This window comes from Crassostrea angulata, chromosome 2, assembly GCF_025612915.1.
Source record: "Crassostrea angulata isolate pt1a10 chromosome 2, ASM2561291v2, whole genome shotgun sequence".
NCBI lineage: Eukaryota > Metazoa > Mollusca > Bivalvia > Ostreida > Ostreidae > Magallana > Magallana angulata.
The window spans coordinates 42,740,071-42,762,028 of NC_069112.1; the positions used below are offsets into that span (position 1 = coordinate 42,740,071).

At 31.2% G+C, this 21,958-nt stretch overlaps 1 protein-coding gene across 1 annotated transcript in view; it reads left to right on the plus strand.

The window, feature by feature from the left end:
* Window positions 1-15,231: 15,231 nt before the first annotated feature.
* Window positions 15,232-21,958, plus strand: part of LOC128172383 (multiple epidermal growth factor-like domains protein 10) — a 32,865-nt gene continuing 26,138 nt past the window's right edge. Inside the window, exons 1-2 of the mRNA XM_052838177.1 lie at window positions 15,232-15,351; window positions 16,403-16,627. Of these exons, the coding sequence (XP_052694137.1) occupies window positions 15,282-15,351; window positions 16,403-16,627 (295 nt within the window). The 5' untranslated portion in view covers window positions 15,232-15,281. The remainder of the gene's footprint in view (window positions 15,352-16,402; window positions 16,628-21,958) is intronic.

A 21,958-nucleotide genomic window follows, 5' to 3' on the forward strand; every position in this document is an offset into this window, starting at 1 on the left:
ACCCTTATTTTTAATATGATTCTAACTATCGTCACCCTTATTTTTAAAGTCCTTTATTAAACTTTAATTTTGGGGGCAAAAAATGCATAAAACCGCAAATAGTCCTTTATGTTTCTATAAATATGTACATGTGTATTTATCAAAGTAAAGTATTCATGTTTGTAATATAATTTTGACGAAAACGATATATTCTTAAAATTAATGTTATTTAATTTTTTCTCTGATGACTTTGTTGACAAAAGTAGGTATTAAAATGATCTAATGTGGCACTTATAAAAAAGCTGTGTACATTTATATTAATCAATTTGTCTTTTTCCAGGTTTTATTTCTTCTCTTGAAAATTAAAAAAAGTATATATGTACTCAAATAGGCTTGATGAGCTAAACATGAAGAAAATATGTGCATCGATACTAGAACAAATTAAACAATTGAATAGGTCTAAATATTCTTGGATTCGGATGGTGATTGCCTATGTTCAAAAATGTAATCTCCTGATCTTATTCTTAACAGTAATATATTATGAACAAGAATTAAAAATAATTATCATGATTTAATCTAACGTAGATATAGGAACAGCGATCATTTCGTCTTCCATACTTCACTAACAATTTGCTATTTGCTTACAGGGAGACCAGGTGTCTTAAAAATGTAAATATATGTAAACGTTGCTTAAAGGAATGCTCAGAAGAATTTACAATATAAAGTAAACGAGAGGAATTTCATAGTAAGTTTTTAAAAAAAATGAAAATTATACATAATATACATAAAAAAAAGCAATGCAAATAGCAAATGAAACTTTTGTGAAGAAATTGATATACATGTAAATTGTGTAGTTTTTAAGTGTATATGTGGGTATTTTGTTCTCTTGTTTAATTAGTGTACGATTGGTATTATTCTAATGATATTTTTTTTACAAAGGTCCAAAGCAGTTAGAAAAACCAAAGTCACAATTCCTCAACGAAACTCGAGAAAGACTGGTTTAAAAATCCTCCGAGCAGAAAGAATCATACTGACGATATATCCAAATACTGTGTACATCTAGGGACATTTAAGGAAACAACACACGATGCATGTATTAAATATGATATGTGATCTCTTCTGAAATTCAACAAGTCTTGATCAAGCAGTTGCATGGTTTTAAGAATGTTAACTCTACAATTCACCATAAACTGTTTTGTATGACCTTAGTAGCTATATGTTGATGGATCTTTATAAATACTAAAATTTATCTGAAACCTACAGCAGGAACAATGGATGGATGGTGTTCCACATTTTTTTTAAAATCCACACATTATCTATTCTACACCTTTATCTTTATAGAAAAAAAAAACATTTTTTGGATTGAATCAAAAAATTTGTAAAATATAAAGATATTTAGACAATGGATCTAACAGGGAAACAATTATGAAAGCGTTTGCATGTATTTAAAAAAAACAAATTTAAGGAAATTGTTTTTATTTTCAAAACCTTAAGATGATTTACTTAAATACTTGTAAATGTCAATAAATCGAAATTCATAATCAGTCTAGTGGACTTGCAGAAACATGCTCCTTCCTTAAAAAAATAAAATAGATGGATATTGTACATATTAATAATTAAATTGTGGATATGAAATTAATATTGTTTATGATATACATTAGTGTGATATGTCATAATATTACATTGTATTTTCATTGTCTCTGTGATGTTTTATTTTTTGATAATGAATGTACATATATACATATATGTCGATTTGTTTATATAAGGTGTAAAAGTTAAACGACAACACCATGACATAGTTTTATTCTATTCATGTTACATTTTACAGCATCGTATCTCGTTATTGCTTATCAATTAGTTTATTTAATGCGATTCATTTTTTGGTAAGTTTTATTCATGTTTAAAAAAAACTCTTACTAAATGAATGGATTATAAACCTCATCCAAAATATGTTAATTTAAATACAGTCAGGCAATGTTGAGTAGATAATCAACTGGCTTTTTAATGTGAAAGAGATCTACAGGCTCAACAAGTTAAAACTTTGATAAGAAACTTCAGTCTTGTTACATGTACAACAGTGGGAAACACATTTCGGATAAAGATTACTTAATAAGAAAATGATAAAGGTCGAGGCTCTTACGATGAGTTGACATTTTTTTTTTATTAGAAGCTAAAAAAAACTTTGATTTGAAAAGAAACGATGGAGACAAAATTGTGACAATGTGTTTATGACTGGATTTGACAGGATAACGAACAGTCGATGAACAACTTTAATATGTAAAGATTACTTTTATAACTAGATGCTAAATTATAGAGTAACATATTTTACAAGTTTTTTTTTCTCTTTTTTTTTTCTTTCTTTTTTTTAAAATAAAATGAAATGAAGTTATTGGACATGCTTTTTTTGCAGTTCCAGGGTTGTTCGATATTTAATGTGGTTTGTGGATGATGGTACTCTTGAATATACCCATTTCATACCTTTAATACAATATACATGTAATCACTAGGTTTACTTCGTTATTCATTAGTGCCATTTTTTTATGTGCATCTTTTAAACAAATTGCACCAAACCTTAATTAAGACTCAAAGTTCGAGGACACTTCAAAAAACATTTAGAGGAGTTTATTCACAAACTTATAACTACATATTAAAAAATAAATGCTCATTTCCTTAAAACCATTGTTTAATGAGTCAAAGTTTGAAATTAATTGGCATTTCCCTCCAAATATAGCAAAATATGATACATTGTTTTAGTGAAGTACTTATTTAAAACAAATTAGATTAATTTTATGAAGTACACTTACAACCAGATAAAAACCATACCAAGTTTAAAAGATAATTAATTGCAACCCTTGAACATTTTCAAGTATCTATTTCGAGAGCCTCTCAAATCTCAAAACATGTACACAATCTAAACACACAACTAACAAACACATTTGTTTCTTATGTATTCCTTCTAAAAGGAATAAAAAAAAAACATATGAACTTATTAGGGGTTTATATAAAATGTTTAAGAATTGATGAATAGGGTATAATTGTTGCAGCTGGTCTCAGGGTTAACCTTGTATTCTGTTTTCATTTTAATATCAAGCAGCTGTGGCCATTATCGCCAATAAGTTCATAAAACTTACATATAGTATTTTTCGTGTGTTTTTTTTTTATCTCTTGATATCTGAGTAAGTCATTTTCGTCTTTGATAAACGTCTCTTTATGAGGCACTGTATATAAAACAAAGTGTTCTATTTATGGTGTAGTTAAAATAATCCTTAATCGATATTCTATTACACTTTTGAGCAACGTGTAATTCGCCCTCTTTAAGTGTTTTTTTTAATAAAGAAACATACATAGACTCAATGTTGCCTTGAATTGAAAACATGGACAGGACGTGCATTTTATAAGTATAAGCCTCTTCAAAATACGCATTAAAAACTCACAAACATTTTGTCTGAATTATCTTGAATCCTAAATAGAAGGTTGTAATATATCTCGAAACACATTTTTGAGAGGGGTATGTTTTTTTGGAGTTATTCTACCTATTTATATACGGTTTGAAAAAATACAAGAGGTCACTTGGATGCACCATATGCATTGAAAAGAATAGGTGCTATCTTTAATCATAATTCGGAAGAACAAATCTTCCTTTTAATGAAAGAATATTTTTCTTATTCCTTATGCTCAATATGGAATACATATACAATATATATTAAATTAAAAAATGTTGTTAGTCTGACAAAAAAAAACACAACATGAATAGTCATATTCAGAGATATAGTATAGTGACTATGATAAAATTTAATGAATTCAATGGTGTAATATATTAACATCTACCGAGTGTGATTCCCTCTATTTTTAGCTCTATAGAAACACCCAGACTGAACTATACACGCCCCATTTATCGATTTGTCAAAAGATATAACGACCAAAGGAAGATCACGGACTGTACGAAATAATCATGAAGATGTCAGACCCAAATTACCATAGAAGACAATTCGGCTTATTCGTTTATATGGTGTACTTATAACACACTTACACTAAATAAGGGCGACACGTTGCTACATATTTAAGCATCGAATCAGTATTTTTGAAAGATGTGGTCTCATATTTGCAACGGCGTGTGTAGACAAATATAATAATGCGCACTAGCAATAGCAATGCTTATATTTACTTTTTCAACATGTACTCCTCTTCCACAAGTATGATTTAAGAAAAAAAAATATCAGCCTTATTCAACGAGTATTGGACAATTAACGGAAGAACCATTGGAACAGTCGAATTATGTTAACAAAAATAGTGCACAGCGTTATATAACCAGCGCATCGCGAGGCAGGCAAAACCACCTCCCGCAAAGCAAGGATGAATGGTAACACATATATGTAAGAAAATCAGTGAACATGAAAGTTGAATCAGGGGTACTGAGGCCCAAAAAATTCTTCCATCCCTGGGGGCCGCCATATTGGCAGCCATTTTGTTTTTTAAAAGTTAGGTCGATCATTGATTGACTGGTACTTATCGATGTTTGTTGCCCCTAAAATCGATTACAATGTTCCAGTGTTTCAATAGAAGGTAATTTGAATTAAAAGAAATAAAAGAGGGCACCAGATAACTGCCAACAGTGCTTCAATCAAGGAAATCGACTAATTTTATGTATGTCTTATCAAATTATCAGATGGAAAAAGAAAAATAACATCAAGTAACTGATAATTTCAATACTGAATAAAGTATTCAATTTAATTACCGCGGCATTTATATGAATTAAATTGATAAGCAATGAAAGAAGAAATAAAAAAAAAAAAGTTCGGAATAACGTTACTCTCTTCGGCTTTTTCCGAAGACAAAACGTGTATGTTTGACATTTGAAACATGACGTCATGATGTAGACTAAGCACGCGACGTTTAGTTAAATTTTGGCTAATTATTTGAGTAGGTAACCAGGCGGATCCTACAGTGTGCGTTTCAAATAAAGTTTGCTCTACAACAATCCAACTGCACTGTGTTAAATCTGCGCTCGGTCCAACGGTCACACCGTTTACATATTATTCTAAAAACACAATTATATTTTCATTCTGTTATTTGATAAGGCTACATTTGGTTATTATGTCTTCTCTGTTATGCGTAAATATCTCTCAAATTAATCACTGCAATTTAATTGAAGAAAAGAAGTGAATGTAAATATTGTCTATTACGGTAAGATACAAGTAATGATTGGTGTTGGTTTACCATCATCATCAAAGAATTATCAGTTTTGATCAAACTGTAAGCTGAGAATACATATAAGGTCAAATCATATATACTGATCCCAAATCCTTACTGTGGGTAAACAAGCAGTAACCTGCACATTAGTTTTAAGAACTGTTCTTTGTTGGTTGGTTTGTTTGTTTGATATGTTTTTGTTTTGTTCATTTGTTGTTGTGTTTTTTGGGGGGTTTTTTGTGTGTGAGTTTTTTAAAGCGCTAAGCATAGCTCAGCGTTTTATTGTCGTTAGACTTCTACTTTCGGTGCATCGATTAACTGTCCCTTATGAGCAGAAATATATATCATTTGAACTGGTTGGGGAACCAGTTACGGGGGTTTACGCACATGACTGCACGGGCTATTGTGATTCTAATGTACAGAGCTTACGTACATCATTGCAATGTCTGCTACGGAATGATTAGTCAGCCTGCGGGCTGATTCATTAAATTGTCATGAATACTCAAACGCGCTTGCATAAACTGGAATGTTGGGAAGAAATTACTAGACAGTCCGTGTTAGAGAAATTCGTAGAAGTTTTGAAACTGGTCAGTATTTTTTAAGACAAACTGCGCACCGTCGCATTATATACGTGTACACTGCTACACACTTATCTCCTCACATACAGTTATAAATATATAAGTACATTTGTATTTTATTATTGAAGCTATTCATATTCTTGTATTTTTATAGATTGTGTACTAGTCTCTTGTAACATGAAATTTGTATTCCAATGGCTGAATTTCTTAGCTTTTATAATTGCTTACCTTGTGCGGAAAAATAGTGCGTAAACAGAAAAATCAAAATGACTCTGTAAAAAGCGACATGTGGTTCTAGATGTTCGCCGCTCTCCTCACAGCAAATATATAAGGAACTGATTAAACACTTCAAGTTTTGCACAGTAGATTTCATCTGTGTGGACGTTAAATTTACGTCGTTTTCATTTGTTACTTAGACGCAACAATTTACCAGCTAAATGCAGTACACATGGATTCAGAACATCAATTATAATGGTCAATACAGTACATTTATAAAGACAATGTACGTATAACAACAATATAAAAGTGCAAATATTAAACCAACAAACGTATTTACATGTAACATGTCGCACATTAGGTCCATATGTGAAAAAGTGTAACAAAATCAAAGGCTTTTATATATCATAATCCAAGCAAGTGTCCATTTACATGTCAGCTTTGATTTAAAAAAAAAAAAACACTTTAGTGTACAGTTGGGCCTCAGGTATCCGGACGCTAGATACCCGGACGCTTCAGTTTACGGACGATTTTAATTGGGAACAGATTTTTTATACGTTATTTTGTCTCATTTATCCGGAATTTTGTGTTCCGGATCCGGACGGTCTGCTTTTACCACAATACACTGATTTACTACTTGTCTTGTTTCATTTAAACAGACGGTAAAATTTTATGATATCTTCTACTCAGTAGAAAAGATTACCCCTGTCAATTAAGTTTCACACTTTTTTTACGCGCTATACCCTCTTGAGTAGCTTGTATTAACACACTGGCTTCCCAAATCACCTTCAAAAATTGGACAATTGCGAACAACAGTGTATCACACACATATCACACTTGGACACAAAGAATTTAGCTAGATTCGGTTATCATAAATGTCCGGTTAATATTTCATTGGGGTATCATTGGGGTTCATTGGGGGTATCATTGGGGTTCATTGGGGTAAAAAGACGCACCACGTAATGGTGTAACATATATACAGTTTTTTGTTTTTTAATTTGTTTTCATATTTTTTTTCAACTTTGTTTTTTTTTCGGTTGTTTAGTTGCACTGCTTTTTTATTTCATTGTAGCTTAGTACTAGATATGTGTTTTGTTATTTCTTTCTTTTAAAAAAAATACAATATAACTATTGGTACCATTCACTAACTAGGCATTTGTGTTTTTTGTGTGATAATATATATATATTTTTTTAAAAATTTTGTTTCATCACAGTGAATGATGTAATTAGATATTTATCTTGTATAAATATATTTAACATTTTAGGTATAAGTTGTTCATTTTCTGACGTAATAATAAACAAATATGTAGATACATAAGATAGTAATCAAAGGATGAAAACTAACCTTTCAGTGGACTGAATGGTAACTGAATGGTAACTGAATGGTACTGGAATGGTCACTGACAAGTTCGTGTTCCATTAGCCTTCAGTTACCTTTCAGTTACCATTTATTTGACTGAACTGCAGACACATTCCAGTGACCATTCAGTCCTATATCAGTTACCATTCAATCATATTTCAGCTACAATTCAATCATATTTCTGTTAACATTCAGTCACATTTCAGTTACCATTGAGTCACATTTCAGTTACCATTCAGTCATATTTCAGCTACAAGTCAGTCATGTTTCATTGACAAGTCAGTCATGTTTCAGTTATCATTAAGTCATGTTTCAGTTATCATTCAGTCACCATTCAGTTATATTTCAGTGGTAATTCAGACCTTTTTCAGTGGTCATTCAGTTATATTTCAGCTACCATTCAGTTACATTTCAGCTACCATTCAGTCATTTTTCAGTAGCCATTCAGTTATATTACAGTGTATATTCAGTCACATATCCTAGACCATTTAACGAATTTGCAGTTCTAAAAAGTCATTTTTAAGTGACCATCAAGTTTCATTTCAGTGACATTTTAATCACTCTTCATTGTGTCTCTATTGATAATATTTTGTTAAATATTTAAGAGAAAGTGTCGTGTTTAGTTTTTATGTAAGATAATTTTAAATATACCGATTATAAACCTCTATTATCCTCTGTCAATTAAATACTGATTCAGTATACACACTTCCTGATATATTTTAAGTTTGAGAATTTCCTGATTTTTAATGAACTTTCTCACAACTTTCATTTGTTGCCTACTTTTCTTTAAGTAATAAGTAATGTAAATGCATATAAGCCGGGTCCGGTCAAATTGCCATTATGCTGCCTGTATGTAATTTATGCAGTTCGCAAAGTGGGCAGATAGATACATAGAGGCTCAAAACCATGTACTTCGATAATGTGTTAGTCTTTCACCGATATTCCGATGGCCTGATGAGAGAGAGAGAGAAAGAGAGAGAGAAAGAGAGATTAATTACACATGGCACAATTGTAACCACTTAGTTATTGAGTTTCGTGATGTTTAAAGGTCAGGCTATGATCAACTTAAAACAATTTCCTGCTGTTAGTTGTATGGAAACATTATAAATTTTACATATATTTCCGGAGGGTTTTCTCTTTTCTGTTTTCCATAAACTTAAAGTGTTTCCTTGTTTATCGTGTATTAGAAATAAACGATTACAATCTGTGAAGTATGTCAAATGTTTTGAAAATAAATATAGAAATATTGACGTATATATCAGAGATGGGTTAATTGAAAAACAAACTTTAATTCAGCATAAAGACATTTTTTCCTAAAAATAATTGAAACTACTTGGTAATTGATTTTGCTTTTAATAACAATATTTAAATGTATTAAAATACATTCTAAAACATGATACCTAAAAAAAATTTGAATGAATTTTAGATTACATTTCAATTTATTTTTTTCTAAGTTAAAAGATGGAATAAAGTGTCTAATAATAATGTGTCGTTTGTATACCTTTTTGACATTGGTTTGTGTTGTTGCAAAAAAAAAAACATTTCTTATAATATCAAATATGTTTATACAGTATATCAAAGTATCTTAGACATTGCGTACAGGCCTAATTTTATTCAGCTGTGAACCCTTCTACAAAATCTGTAATACACAATAACAAAGATACTGAATAAAAAAATAATTTAGAAAAAAATAGTTCAGAACTAAACGTAATGATACTGATTGAATTTATTGTTCATTTAAAATTACGTTTCTTGAATTGTTAAATGGTGATCAAATTGAAATCAAACCTTCAAATGTATTACTGCGTATATGTGTATCCCGATGTTGTTTATAAATGGATTTGTTCTCAAAATGAAAAAAAAAAATATGAGGTAATTAATATGTACTTAATTACATTTCTCAAAGAAATTAAATGGAATTGATTGCATTACAAAAATGGAATTCCGTGCAATTGACAAAATTATCAATTATTAGGATTTGAAATTACATATAATTAGTTATATTTTAGAGTAATTGACCTTAACACTGGTATATAAGCCATTAATCTTGCTAAATTTGATACAATAATGATAGTTAACTATCTTTTAATACAAATCATAAATAATACTATCTAAGTTTTTTTAACATGGTACGAAGATTGCAATTTGAATATAAACTTAAGTGTTGAATTACATTGCAATCAAACAGAAGGGGTTCTGCATTACATACATTCAACTGTCTTAATAACAGCTATGATAACAGTTATAGCGGGTCAGATAAATAACAGCAGGAATTTTTGTTCATTTACTGAAACGAGTATATTATATCATTACCAACAAGATCATTAAAATGTACTATAAAATCTCTCTCTCTCTCTCTCTCTCTCTCTCTCTCTCTCTCTCTCTCTCTCTCTCTCTCTCTCTCTCTCTCGTACTTATATTCTAGTATTTGAATAAACAACTACCGGTATCTACTAATATGGATTGACATACAACAACTGGAATTGTTCATCAGAGCAGACTACAAATGGATACAATCCCTTCACAACCGCCGGTTTCGACACAAATTTTATTGTAATCGAATCTACAACTACAACAGACACAAATACAATATGGTCAAATATGTAATAAAAGCAAACAGAGAGAAAATTTCCCAAAAGTATACCCAAAACTAAAGAGAAACTTAGACATTATACCATAAAAATATGGCTCCTTTGAATGGCTTTATAAGATGAACACCCAAAATATAGGTCAGATCGCAGCATAGATATAAAACTGTCGGGCATTGACATGTACTGCTTAAGTTAAGGCAGAAGTTCGCTAGTTCTCAACATTGCGCAATCACGACGATCTGACTCTGTTCGGTCATACACATTGGCAATGAATCCGTTTGATATTATAACGGACTGGAATTACTATGCACACATCTGTGTTCATTGTAGATGAGGTGTTGGTTGACAGAAGGAATACATGTTCGCGTTACAATCCCGTCTTTGAAGCCCCAGCAATGCCGATAGTCGATACATAGCATCTGGGTAATGTCGACTGGCTACCTGTAAAGAGGGAAAGAAAATCAAACGAAACAAAACGAAACTAATCGAAACAAAACGAAAATAAACGAAACAAAACAAAACCAAGAATCGGAACGAAACAAAAAAAAACACCAACTAAACTAGAAACTAAACTTTAATCCAGTACATGATATCAATAAAGTGAAAATAAATTCATTAAAATAAAACTTTAAACCATGATTTATAGGTATGTATTCAGATTGCGGCTTTAAATTCTTAAGAGCGAGGAGAGAGAGAGGAGAGATAGAGGAGAGATATTTCTTTACATATGACACATTTGAAACCACTCAATTATCAGTCTCTGTGTCGTTTAAAGGTCAAGCTGGTTTCCAGATTGCGCACAACTGCTAATTAGAACCAAGTCCCATTAGTAGATGCTTGAAAACATTGTTTATTATACTCATATTTCCTGGGTTGTTTTTTTTAATTATCCAGAAAGTGTTTCCTTGTTTATCGTTTTCTAAACAGTAACGATCATACTCTGTAAAATATAGAGTCATTATTTGCAAATTAAAAAAAAGAAAATAAATAATGACGTCTATAGCAGGGATTTCTTAATTTTAAAAAAATGCAATTGAGCATAATGACATTTTTTTTAGATAATTGAAAGTAATTGGTAATTTAGTTTGCTTTTAATTAAAATTAATTGAATGTATTTTAATACATTCTAAAATTATCATGAATTCTCTATTACTTTTAAATTACTTTTCAATTTCTTTCTTTTATTCCAAGTTTACTCAGGTGACCTAAAAATGCTATAGAAAAACTTGAACTTAATGATCTGGTTGAATTATTGTTCACTAAACTAAACTAAACAATGGAATTAATTGCATTAAAATGAAATTGCATGTAATTGACAAGATTATCATGGATTTAAAATTATTTAATCATATTTTAGAGTGTTTATTTTTACCCCAACACAAGTATTTGAATATAAGCCATGAAGCTTGCTACATTAGATACTAGGTAGATATTAGGAAGACAACAACTCAAATCTAAACTGGTTGATATACATTGTAGTTAAACAACCAGAAGGGGTACTGTATAACATACAGTAACACAGATAGGAGAACATTTATTTTACTTAATCTACATGTAAAAATGAAATATTTAATGTTTCTGAAAAGTCTGTTGTTAGGTCATATATCTCCTTACGATTGGTTTTGTTTCGCACAATACAGGTACCCCTGTCGGAGGTGGTCCTCATCCGAGCAACTCTGATTCAGATCACACGATTTTCTAGATTGTTTCATGTACAAGTCATCCAAAACGTATGCAGGAAGAATGATTAATTTTCATAAATTCCAGATAATGACTAAAACATATAACAGTAATTTAAATCATTGCTATACATAATTGTAGTAATTTACAAATTCATATCAGAGACCAATACCCTTCCCTATATCAATTTAATATTTTTAAAATTTCATCACTTCGATTGGCATTTTAAGTAAATAGACGTTAATTATAAGAACTCCCTGCATTATTCTCACCATGAACTGTTTAAGTTGAATTTGAAAATTGTTCAAATCTTAATATTTCAAGCTCCTGGCACTTTTCAATTTTTTAAATATTCATTCTGCAAGATATAAACAGAAAAAGGTATGTATGTTTATGTTAAGCCCTTGCACTTTGCATTTTTTCTCGTATTAAGCTTTGTTAATTTTCTTTCAGTATTATCACCGGACAAGGTATTCCCATGAGACTCAACATTTGCTCTTGCGGTAGCAAGATATGTATTTTGTATATTTATATAGTATTACATGTACTTTGTGTAAAAACATATTGGTTAAGAATATCAAGCTTATTCAAAGGATAATATTTGATGTGACGTAGTTTACATGCATCGCTAAGTCTTATTGGACGTCCTTACATGTGTAACATAGCCCAGTCTTAGTATGTTTAACTTAGCTGAAATTACAGTGATTTTACCTATTCTGTCAACTCTGCCTGTTTCAATTTTTGTTTCCTATACAATTTGTTATTTTTTGTCATAGGTATTGTAAAACTCAAGCTGTCTCAAATATATTTGAGAGCGATTATTATGCCCCCCTTCGAAGAAGGGAGGGCATATTGCTTTGTTGCTGTCTGTCTGTCGGTCGGTTGGTCCACCAACTTAAACTTTTAAGAAAATACCTTATTCCTGTCAAATCCAAATCCTAACATGGAAAATGATTAGAAGCAGTTAACACAAAGATTGATTGTGACGTGTAAATATGTTCTGATCTTGAGCTTTGGTCACTATAGTATAAGAAAAAATGGTGCACCCATTACTTTCCATAAGAGAAATACTTGAGTTATTCTATATTCCTAGCGGAGGTAATAATTGAGCTTGGTCACAATACTTCTAGTGTTTGATAATCACTATTACTTTGAAATCCAGCAATCATCGATACAGTGATTTTACCTATTCTGTCAACTCTGCCTGTTTCAATTTTTGTTTCCTATACAATTTGTTATTTTTTGTCATAGGTATTGTAAAACTCAAGCTGTCTCAAATATATTTGAGAGCGATTATTATGCCCCCCTTCGAAGAAGGGAGGGCATATTGCTTTGTTGCTGTCTGTCTGTCGGTCGGTTGGTCCACCAACTTAAACTTTTAAGAAAATACCTTATTCCTGTCAAATCCAAATCCTAACATGGAAAATGATTAGAAGCAGTTAACACAAAGATTGATTGTGACGTGTAAATATGTTCTGATCTTGAGCTTTGGTCACTATAGTATAAGAAAAAATGGTGCACCCATTACTTTCCATAAGAGAAATACTTGAGTTATTCTATATTCCTAGCGGAGGTAATAATTGAGCTTGGTCACAATACTTCTAAGGTTTGATAATCACTATTACTTTGAAATCCAGCAATCATCGATACTCTCTTCGAACATCTACAACGCAACAATTTGATTCAATATCAGTTCTGGCTACCATGCAAACCGTTGTCAGTAAAAGAATAATAGTTATTGCATAATCGGAAGAGCATATTTGATTTTAATCAAAATATTTAAAATATTCAAAAATAAAAGAACTATTTTCGTAGGATCCTCTGACAAAAAAGGCGTGACAGTTTAAAACAGCTTAGAAATAGTTGAAACCATAGAGAATTCTTAAATCTTAATCTAAAATGCCTGTCAGAAATGAAATGAAATTAAACAATATTGATAAACATTAAAAGTATGGCGTATTTTGAAGTGGAATCGAATCAGTAATATAAGTATGTTTGTTTGTCTGTCTCTCTTTATCTTTCTTTCTTTCTCTCTTTTTATCTCTCTCTCTTTTAAAATAAATGTACATTAAGATGAGAGGTCTATCTTCCAGCGCTTTAAAATCACTTAAGTTAACCGTTCAACCATTTAAATAATACATGTAAGAAAATCCAATTATAGTTAGTTTTATTCTATGTAATTCTTTCTCAAATACAGGTAGCAATGGCATATACTTTAGTGATTATCAGTTTCTATTTCTGGTCAAAAAAAATGACAAGTTATCTTTTTGTCTACACAAGACAGAGCAGAATCAAAATACCGCATATTTTAGTCATCTTGAAACTTGTGTTTCAATGCTTTTTATTTTATCTGCACTTTAGCCTCCAATTGTTGAAGAACGTAAATTGTATATTTCTGTTGTAGTAAAGAGCAAAAATTTTGACATAATCATCGCTTGTGTTCAGACGAAATTCTCAATCTCATGGTATGTAAAGTTATATCACAATGCAAAACGTCAAATATGATTACTGTGAAATATCTTGACAGGATCATGATAAGTTCTGAATCTCTTATTATTATTTTTGCTTACTTAATTTCAATCATACAATTTCATCTTAGAGACTTAAAACAATACTGTATTTAAATCATATTTACATTGTATTATGTATAAAAAAAAACTGTTCTGTAACTTAAGGTCTATTGTAGAGTAATAAGTTGAGCGTTGAGCGAAACAACAGGTTTACAATATTCTGACACACCCCTATTATTTATCTAAATCCTTTACTACGCAAAGATAGATGGTCTCAGAATGCTTAGTAAACAAAATTATATAAAACATACTTTAAACAAACATTTAGATTTAAAAAAAAAAAACGAAACACATATCTGATTGAGCTCTTTAAATTCTTTGTGTACATGTACTTTGCAAAACAGAAGGACAGTGAATAACTGGTTATGCAACATTTATACATGTATAAGGTGACAGCTAAAAAAACTGAAAAGTAGTCAACATACTCAATATATCAATAAAAATATGATATTGAAATCAGGAACATGTTCATCAGCCGACTAAGATATTTATTTTGGACCTAATATGGATCTTTTAGAGATAATACAGTTTTGAGAAACTCATATCGCAAGTTGAACAAGAAGAGTATCTGTCTGCTTAATTTTCGTTCAGAATGTTTAACTGGCCACTGCAAATGATACTTATATGTTTCAGTCTAGATTACTTATAAAGCGTACTCATTAAAATTCTCAGCGCTCTCTCTCTCTCTCTCTATCTCTCTCTCTCTCTCTCTCTCTCTCTCTCTCTCTCTCTCTCTCTCTCGATTGAAGTTCTGAAAGTATTTTGAGTCAACGTTGAATATGTTGAATATATTTTTCTTCTAAAATTCTTAGACGACATATTTTTTTTTGCTTTGCATTATGTAGATGCACATTTTTTTTTATTTAAAATAAATATGTATTAATTAGTTTAATTTTAAAATAGGTTGATTAGATCTTCTTTTTTTAAAAATGACAATTAATGTTCATGGTATGAGATTTGAAGAATATCTGAATTTCATCCTGATGATATGTATGGGCTCCATAGATATATTTTACTAAACATTTGTTTCCTGCTATAATTTCCTGTATTAAAGTGTCTACGGAATAGGAATCCCGGTCAGTTATTGTACATTGTAGTTGATTTTTAAATTCATTTTATGCGTTTGCTTATAACAATGTTATGTGTGATTTTTTACATGAGACTTTTGGCGATTTCAAAGGCTTATGGTAAGATTACATACACTTGATGTCAACTAACTTTGCAATAGTTTTGAATAAAAGTTTTCATAAAGAACTATATATGACATGAGTTAAATTTGGACTCCATAACTCGACATTTTTTAAGTGTTTCTGGTACAATAGTTTTTTATGTTATATTTTAGAAATTTGATGTAAAATATATTTTTCACCTATTTATTTGATTTAATTACACGCACTGGCAGAATATGACGTCAAAAGTGACGCTATTTCTATAATTCAATCAAAATCAGTCCCAATTTGACATTTTTCTTATCTTTTTTATGGATGGGGAATATACAGCGCAAACTTCAACAAGGATTTTTGTTGTCACTTATTAGCCTTAAGTATATACGTCTCTGTTTAAAATATTTTGTTTGTTCAAGCATACGCTCTATGTTTTCTGAAAGAGAAATTGCCCAAAATGCAAAAATGGCGGGGAAAGGTTTTCATTACGATTTCATATTTCTAAATTTTGGGCATTTGAATCAAAATGAACCTTAAAAAAACCCATCACATATATCTATATGTGTATGATGAAAACCACAACAAAAAATCAGTAAAATTATTTTGTTCATTTTAGAGGGCCATTTTAGGCCCATATCATATACAGTCCTTATATATAGTCCTTTCAATACTTTTATAAACCTATAGTATTCTAATCAAGACGGATATCTATCTATACTGCTTGTCGATTATATTTTTATAACCTTATTACATGTACATACATTTACATGTAACACTCAAAATGGATTTATGTACACTGTTTAAACAATATAACTGTCAGATTGAATTTTTAAAAAAAAATGTTGTTTATGTGTATTAAGACTTTGTATGATTTTCTGTTAATCTTTGAATGAATTGCATTTTATATAATTACAATTGGGACCAATACATAAAAAACAACAATTTATTTGAGAAATCATATCAAAATATAAATGTTATTTATACCATATCTGATAATATATGTGTGATGTATGTATATGATGTGTGCGTTGATATGTTATTATATGTGCAATATGTCTGTTGTGTTTGTTGACAGTTAACGTTGCCCTCAATAAACCAGCATACCAACAGTATCCATTGATACCAGGTAACGACATATTTGACGCCAGTAACGCTGTGGACGGACGTAAATCTGATCTGGAGATTAATTCTGGTCAATGTGCTGCATCATATGGCAGACAAACCGCCACCTGGTGGGTGAACCTGACTAGGATCCACAGTATCCATCACATCACTATTTACTTCATGACGAACAATGACGGTATAGTCACAGTCATTATGTATATGGATATGATAGTCTCTGTGGTTTAAACTGCCATCACGCATGATTATACGGTTTTTATTTACATGTTAACAATGTTGTTGTATCAGAAAACTATATCTTTAATGGATTTCCCCTGTTAGTTTGGAAGATGCAATACCGACTAAATGTTGATTTTAATGTAATTGAAACTTGTAAAAATTAAATTGTTCCAATGGCTGTAACGAGCATGAATGATAAATGAAACAAGAGGCAAAACACATGAATAATTTTAAATTAAAATTACAGTTGAAGAGAAAGTTAGATGATGAAATCAAGAGTTTGCTAAATTCACTTTATAGATATGATTGTTTATGTTTTAAAATAAGATGATATGCCAGGATTCTTTTGAGGTAAGATTTGCGGGTACAGTGAGATTACTTACACATTTTCATAGTGACGTAATACTAGCTACCTTATACATGTATTATCTCACCTAAACTGAAAGCTCAAGTATGCTTGTCTGATCAGTTTTGGTCTGTCGACTGTCTGTCTGTCTGTAAACTTTTCACATTTTCAACATCTTCTCCAGAACGCCTGGGCCAATACAACTATATTTGACACAAAACACTTAAATGCATAGATGATTCAAAGTTGTGAAAAGGACCACGCCCTTCTACAGGGGAATCTAATTTGAAGTTATTGAAATGTCAAAATTTCCAAAATCTTATTCTCAAGTACCATTTGGCCAGCTGAAACTCATGTGAAAGCATCCTCAGATGGTGTTGATTCAAATTTGTAAAATCATCACCTCTCGGCGTAGTGTTTGGCCATAATGGGGGTCGCATTTTTACTGAAGAATATATAGAGAAAAGTCTTTAAAAATCGTCTTCTCAGACACAAAACAGCCAGGAAAGCTTAATCTCATTTGACATCTTCAGGTAGTTTAGATTCAAAGTTGTGAAAATCAAGACCAACGGAGGTAGGCTGGGTCACAATGGGGGATCGAATTTTTTACATAGGTATATGACTACTGTAATTTAAAAAAAACCATGAAACTATTAAAAAACCCTGAGGAAACTCTGAGTGGCACTGAAAAAACCCTGAGAGACCCCATTGTTGGCATTGAGAGTACTGATAAAACCCTGAGTGACCCTCAGGTTTGCACTGAGGGTACTAAGGAATAAAGCCACGAGAGACCCTAAGGTCGGCACTGAGGGTACTGAGGAAGCCCTAAGATACCCTTAGGTTGGCACACTGAGGGTACTGAGAATCACTGAGAGAACCTAAGGTTGGCACTTAATACGTTTTTTTTTAAATATTTAATTATTGAAAAAATATCGTAATCATAAATATAAACATAGGTAACAATTCATTCAATTGGTATAAATATATCTATTAATGCAATAGAATAGGATCAGATATAATAAGATAGTTTTTGTTAGAGAAACTTTGCAAAAGTTATGATACTGGTCAGTTTCTAGGTCAAACTGCGCATCGATGTATTGGAAGCCTGTTAAGGGAAACTTGGCTGCCACAGTCCGCGTATATCAACCCGACTCTCTTTGCGAGATATATTTGTAGTTGTTTGCGATGAGGCCATGAAATTGAGAGAGCTATGTTTAAAAAGTTACACTTTTTAAGTATTAAGTAGGTGTGCAGTCATATATTATATGTACACTGCGTCTCTCTTATCTTCATGTAATCTTTTACAGCAATAACAACAACAGTGCAAACTAAATGTACAACCGTAAAATGTTCATTTTTATTCATTTAATTAATTTGAGTCGCCCTAACAGAACATATTTGACTAATTATATATATAATGAGCATTCATAGATTCAATTACCGATATTTCTAATTTGAAACAAGAAACAAGATGATATATCATACATTTGTATCGCATATTCTTGTACAATATGGAAAAGAAAACGTGTATATCGGTAAACTATTATAATGCTTAGACAGTAAAATGGTGTAAGGTTATAAAACTCCATGTATACTCTCTCTCCCTCTTTCTCTCCATCGGTAAGGGAAACAAAACAGAACACTTCAATTAGAATTTCATTCACAAGCCCGAGTAAAATATGAAATAAACCCATTTTGATCGCTGTTCAAATTTCTTAAATAAATATATAAATGTATTCCTTGTTCAATAATCATAAATTTTACTACAGTCGGTTCAAGCATATCTTTTACAACATACACGATAGCATAGCATAGCATTGAAATCTCATAGCATAGCATTGAACTCTCATAGCATAGCATTGGAATCTCATACCATAGCATACAATCTCATAGAATCGCATTCGTCATATCATACCATAGCATACCATAGCATAGCATACAACATTCTTTTAACTCGGTTTTAAATACTTTTATTTGCAAAAATAAATGTTTACATAATAGATTTGTGGTAAACTTTGGCTTCTTATTATTTTACTTCGAAATGTGTGGAACTCTTCGGTGTATGGAGGCGTTTTTGTTCAAATCTCATAGCATACCATAGCATAGCATACCATACCATATCATGAAGCCCTTTATTTCAATTTCTCATAGCATAGCATACAAATCTCATAGCATAGCATACAAATCTCATAGCATATCATTAAGATCGCATACCATAGCATAGCATAACTTTGTAAAAGATATGCATGAAATAACTGTATGATTTGATTTCCATGCAGAGGACCCGGGCGAAATCACTTTTTATATTAATACATGTATAAACAACCCAAACTCCTTTGTTTTACGGTGTAATTCCCCGCCGTTTGCAGCTGTCACTCTGTCGCGTGTATAGTCTGAGCCCTGTCTGTTTGTTCCGCGTTTTTTTCTTGATCCCTGACAAAGAAAAGAATGTGTTCTGTACTTGTACTCAAAGGAAACAGTACATCGTCTATTATACACAGTATTTTTTTATCACGGACCTCGAATCAGAAACAAGACAATTAATGATTTATAATAAATGAAATTTTAAACACTGGCAATAATACCGCATGCTACTTTTAGTAGTACTAAGCATGAGAGAGAGAGAGAGAGAGAGAGAGAGAGAGAGAGAGAGAGAGAGAGAGAGAAGGTACTTCGTATTGGGGCAGCCAATATTTACTCGATGAACCGGGGTAGAGGGGGGGGGGGGGTGGTGAACCGAATTTGACTTCAAATGAAGATATTTTACAAAGGGTGTATTTTTTTTTCTTAGTCTAATGTTACATTGTATTATTTTCACTTATTTGTATTGATGGTATTATAAGAAACAAAAGCAAAACCATTGCACTTCAGGTTTGTTTTGACATACACATTAAATTCGAGGAGTTCATATGCATGTATAAGCATTTTGATTGACTTGTCAGTCTTATTTCGCATCATAAACATTCAAAAATGGATATCCGTGATTCTCGTGCTAGGTTACAAATGAATTCTTTAACTGGTCATTTCATTAAAATTATACAAGACAGACAGAGCTCGGAATCTCCCCTTCCCTGTCTCGGCATTTCCGGTGACAAGAAATATCAAAATTCAATCGGATGGAAAATATTTCTGAATCCAGAAAGTTCAACATTTTGAAAAAAAAGCCTTCTGAATATCCACTTTCATGTATTTAAAAAAACAATGCCAAATTTCGTAATTGGTGCTGAATGTATAGAAGATAAAAGCTGTTTATCATATTCAATAGGAACTAAAGTGGACGTAACATAGTTTTTGAAAGGGGGGGGGCTACCTTATTAAAAACAAAATCTTGACAATATGGAGAATAATACAACTTTTCAAAATTGTGAAAAAATTAAATCTATAGCTATATGTGTTTTTGTGCTGTGATATAGACGAGGCAGACAGTTTTTGACTTTGATTACGTGTCAAACCAAGGAACGGTTATCTTTAAAACCATCATAATACCGGACACGGGTACATGTATAAGTGTAGTTTTTTGTTGTTGTTTTTTTAAGTTGGTTTAACTTTGTCAATTAAAAGAACTCCAAACTGATTACAAATTTTAATTTTCAAAATAGAGATACTAATTTACTCAAAAACTATACAATAATAAGTAACCCCATCGCCTAGCTAGATAATCCTAATTTATGAAACACATTTTAGCTAAAAAACTTCATTGAATATATGCATGTATCTTTATAGATGTTATTCAATGCATGTAAATGAAATTAACTAAATCTTCTAAAATTGTGAAATAGTTCAAACATACTTTTATACTACATGTAACAATTTGTTGTGATAAAACTTTGATATTGTTTGCTACTTTATAATTTTTCTTTTAAAATGATTTTTTTAAGTATTGATTTACACAACGGACATTTCAGTTGAATCAATTCGCGACAATTTCACAGCTTTAATTTTCCAATACTGCCTTGGGCACCTGTTCATTACATTCAGCAAAATGGCGGGTGTATGAAAGTTGTTCAGAAACTATTGAGATATTTTCTCTTATTCTTTAAGGAAAAAAGATAAACCCTTTGAATTTTACGAACACGTAAATAAGGATTAAGGAATCATTCTTTGAGTATTATGAGGTGTACCCGTGATCAAATCCAATAAAGCCCGAAGGGCTTTATGTTAGATTTGATCACACCCCGACCGAAATGTTCATCCCATAATATTCAAAGAATGATTCCTTATTACTTATATTTATATAATTTTTAGCCATCGTACCATTATATATTTAAATGATAGATAAGCAAACCCCGCTGGCGCCTCGATTTGGCGTTATTTGTATTATGGGTTATATAGTACAACATCGATACGTAGTGTTATCACAGGCGAAGACACTGGAAAATGTAAATATATTAGGATAGAGTTTATCAATGTGAAAAGTTTCTTGTCCATGGGATGATTAGATAATTCCTATAAGCGGATCAACGTGCCTTCGTTCTGTGACCCGGCGCAACCGCAAACTTTTAGCAACGTCATTTTACGCATATCATTGCTCCTGTGTTTAGAACACCTTGCAAACGAACGGAAATAGTGATTATTTTTATTTCTCATTTTTCATTTCCATGTGTCACCATTTACATTTTCTCTCATTCTTGACTTTTTGTGGAAAGGAATTATAGTTATTTTAACTTGAAAGTCAAATTACTATGAAAGTCTCCAGCAGTCATTTTGTACATATTTTTGAACTGTTGACAACAGTTAGTGTCTAAAAAGTTCTTGATATTTAGTCCCGTTGGTTAATTCTAGTTAAACAATCAGTGAAAAAATATGATAAACTGAAGCTCCTTATCCTTTGTCATCGTATAGTTTTTTTAAGCAATTGCGAGGCATTAAAAGGTCTTCTTATGAAATTTCAACTAATTTGATGTATATTCGCTGCGCCGCCTTCGAGTTTAAATTCAATGTAAA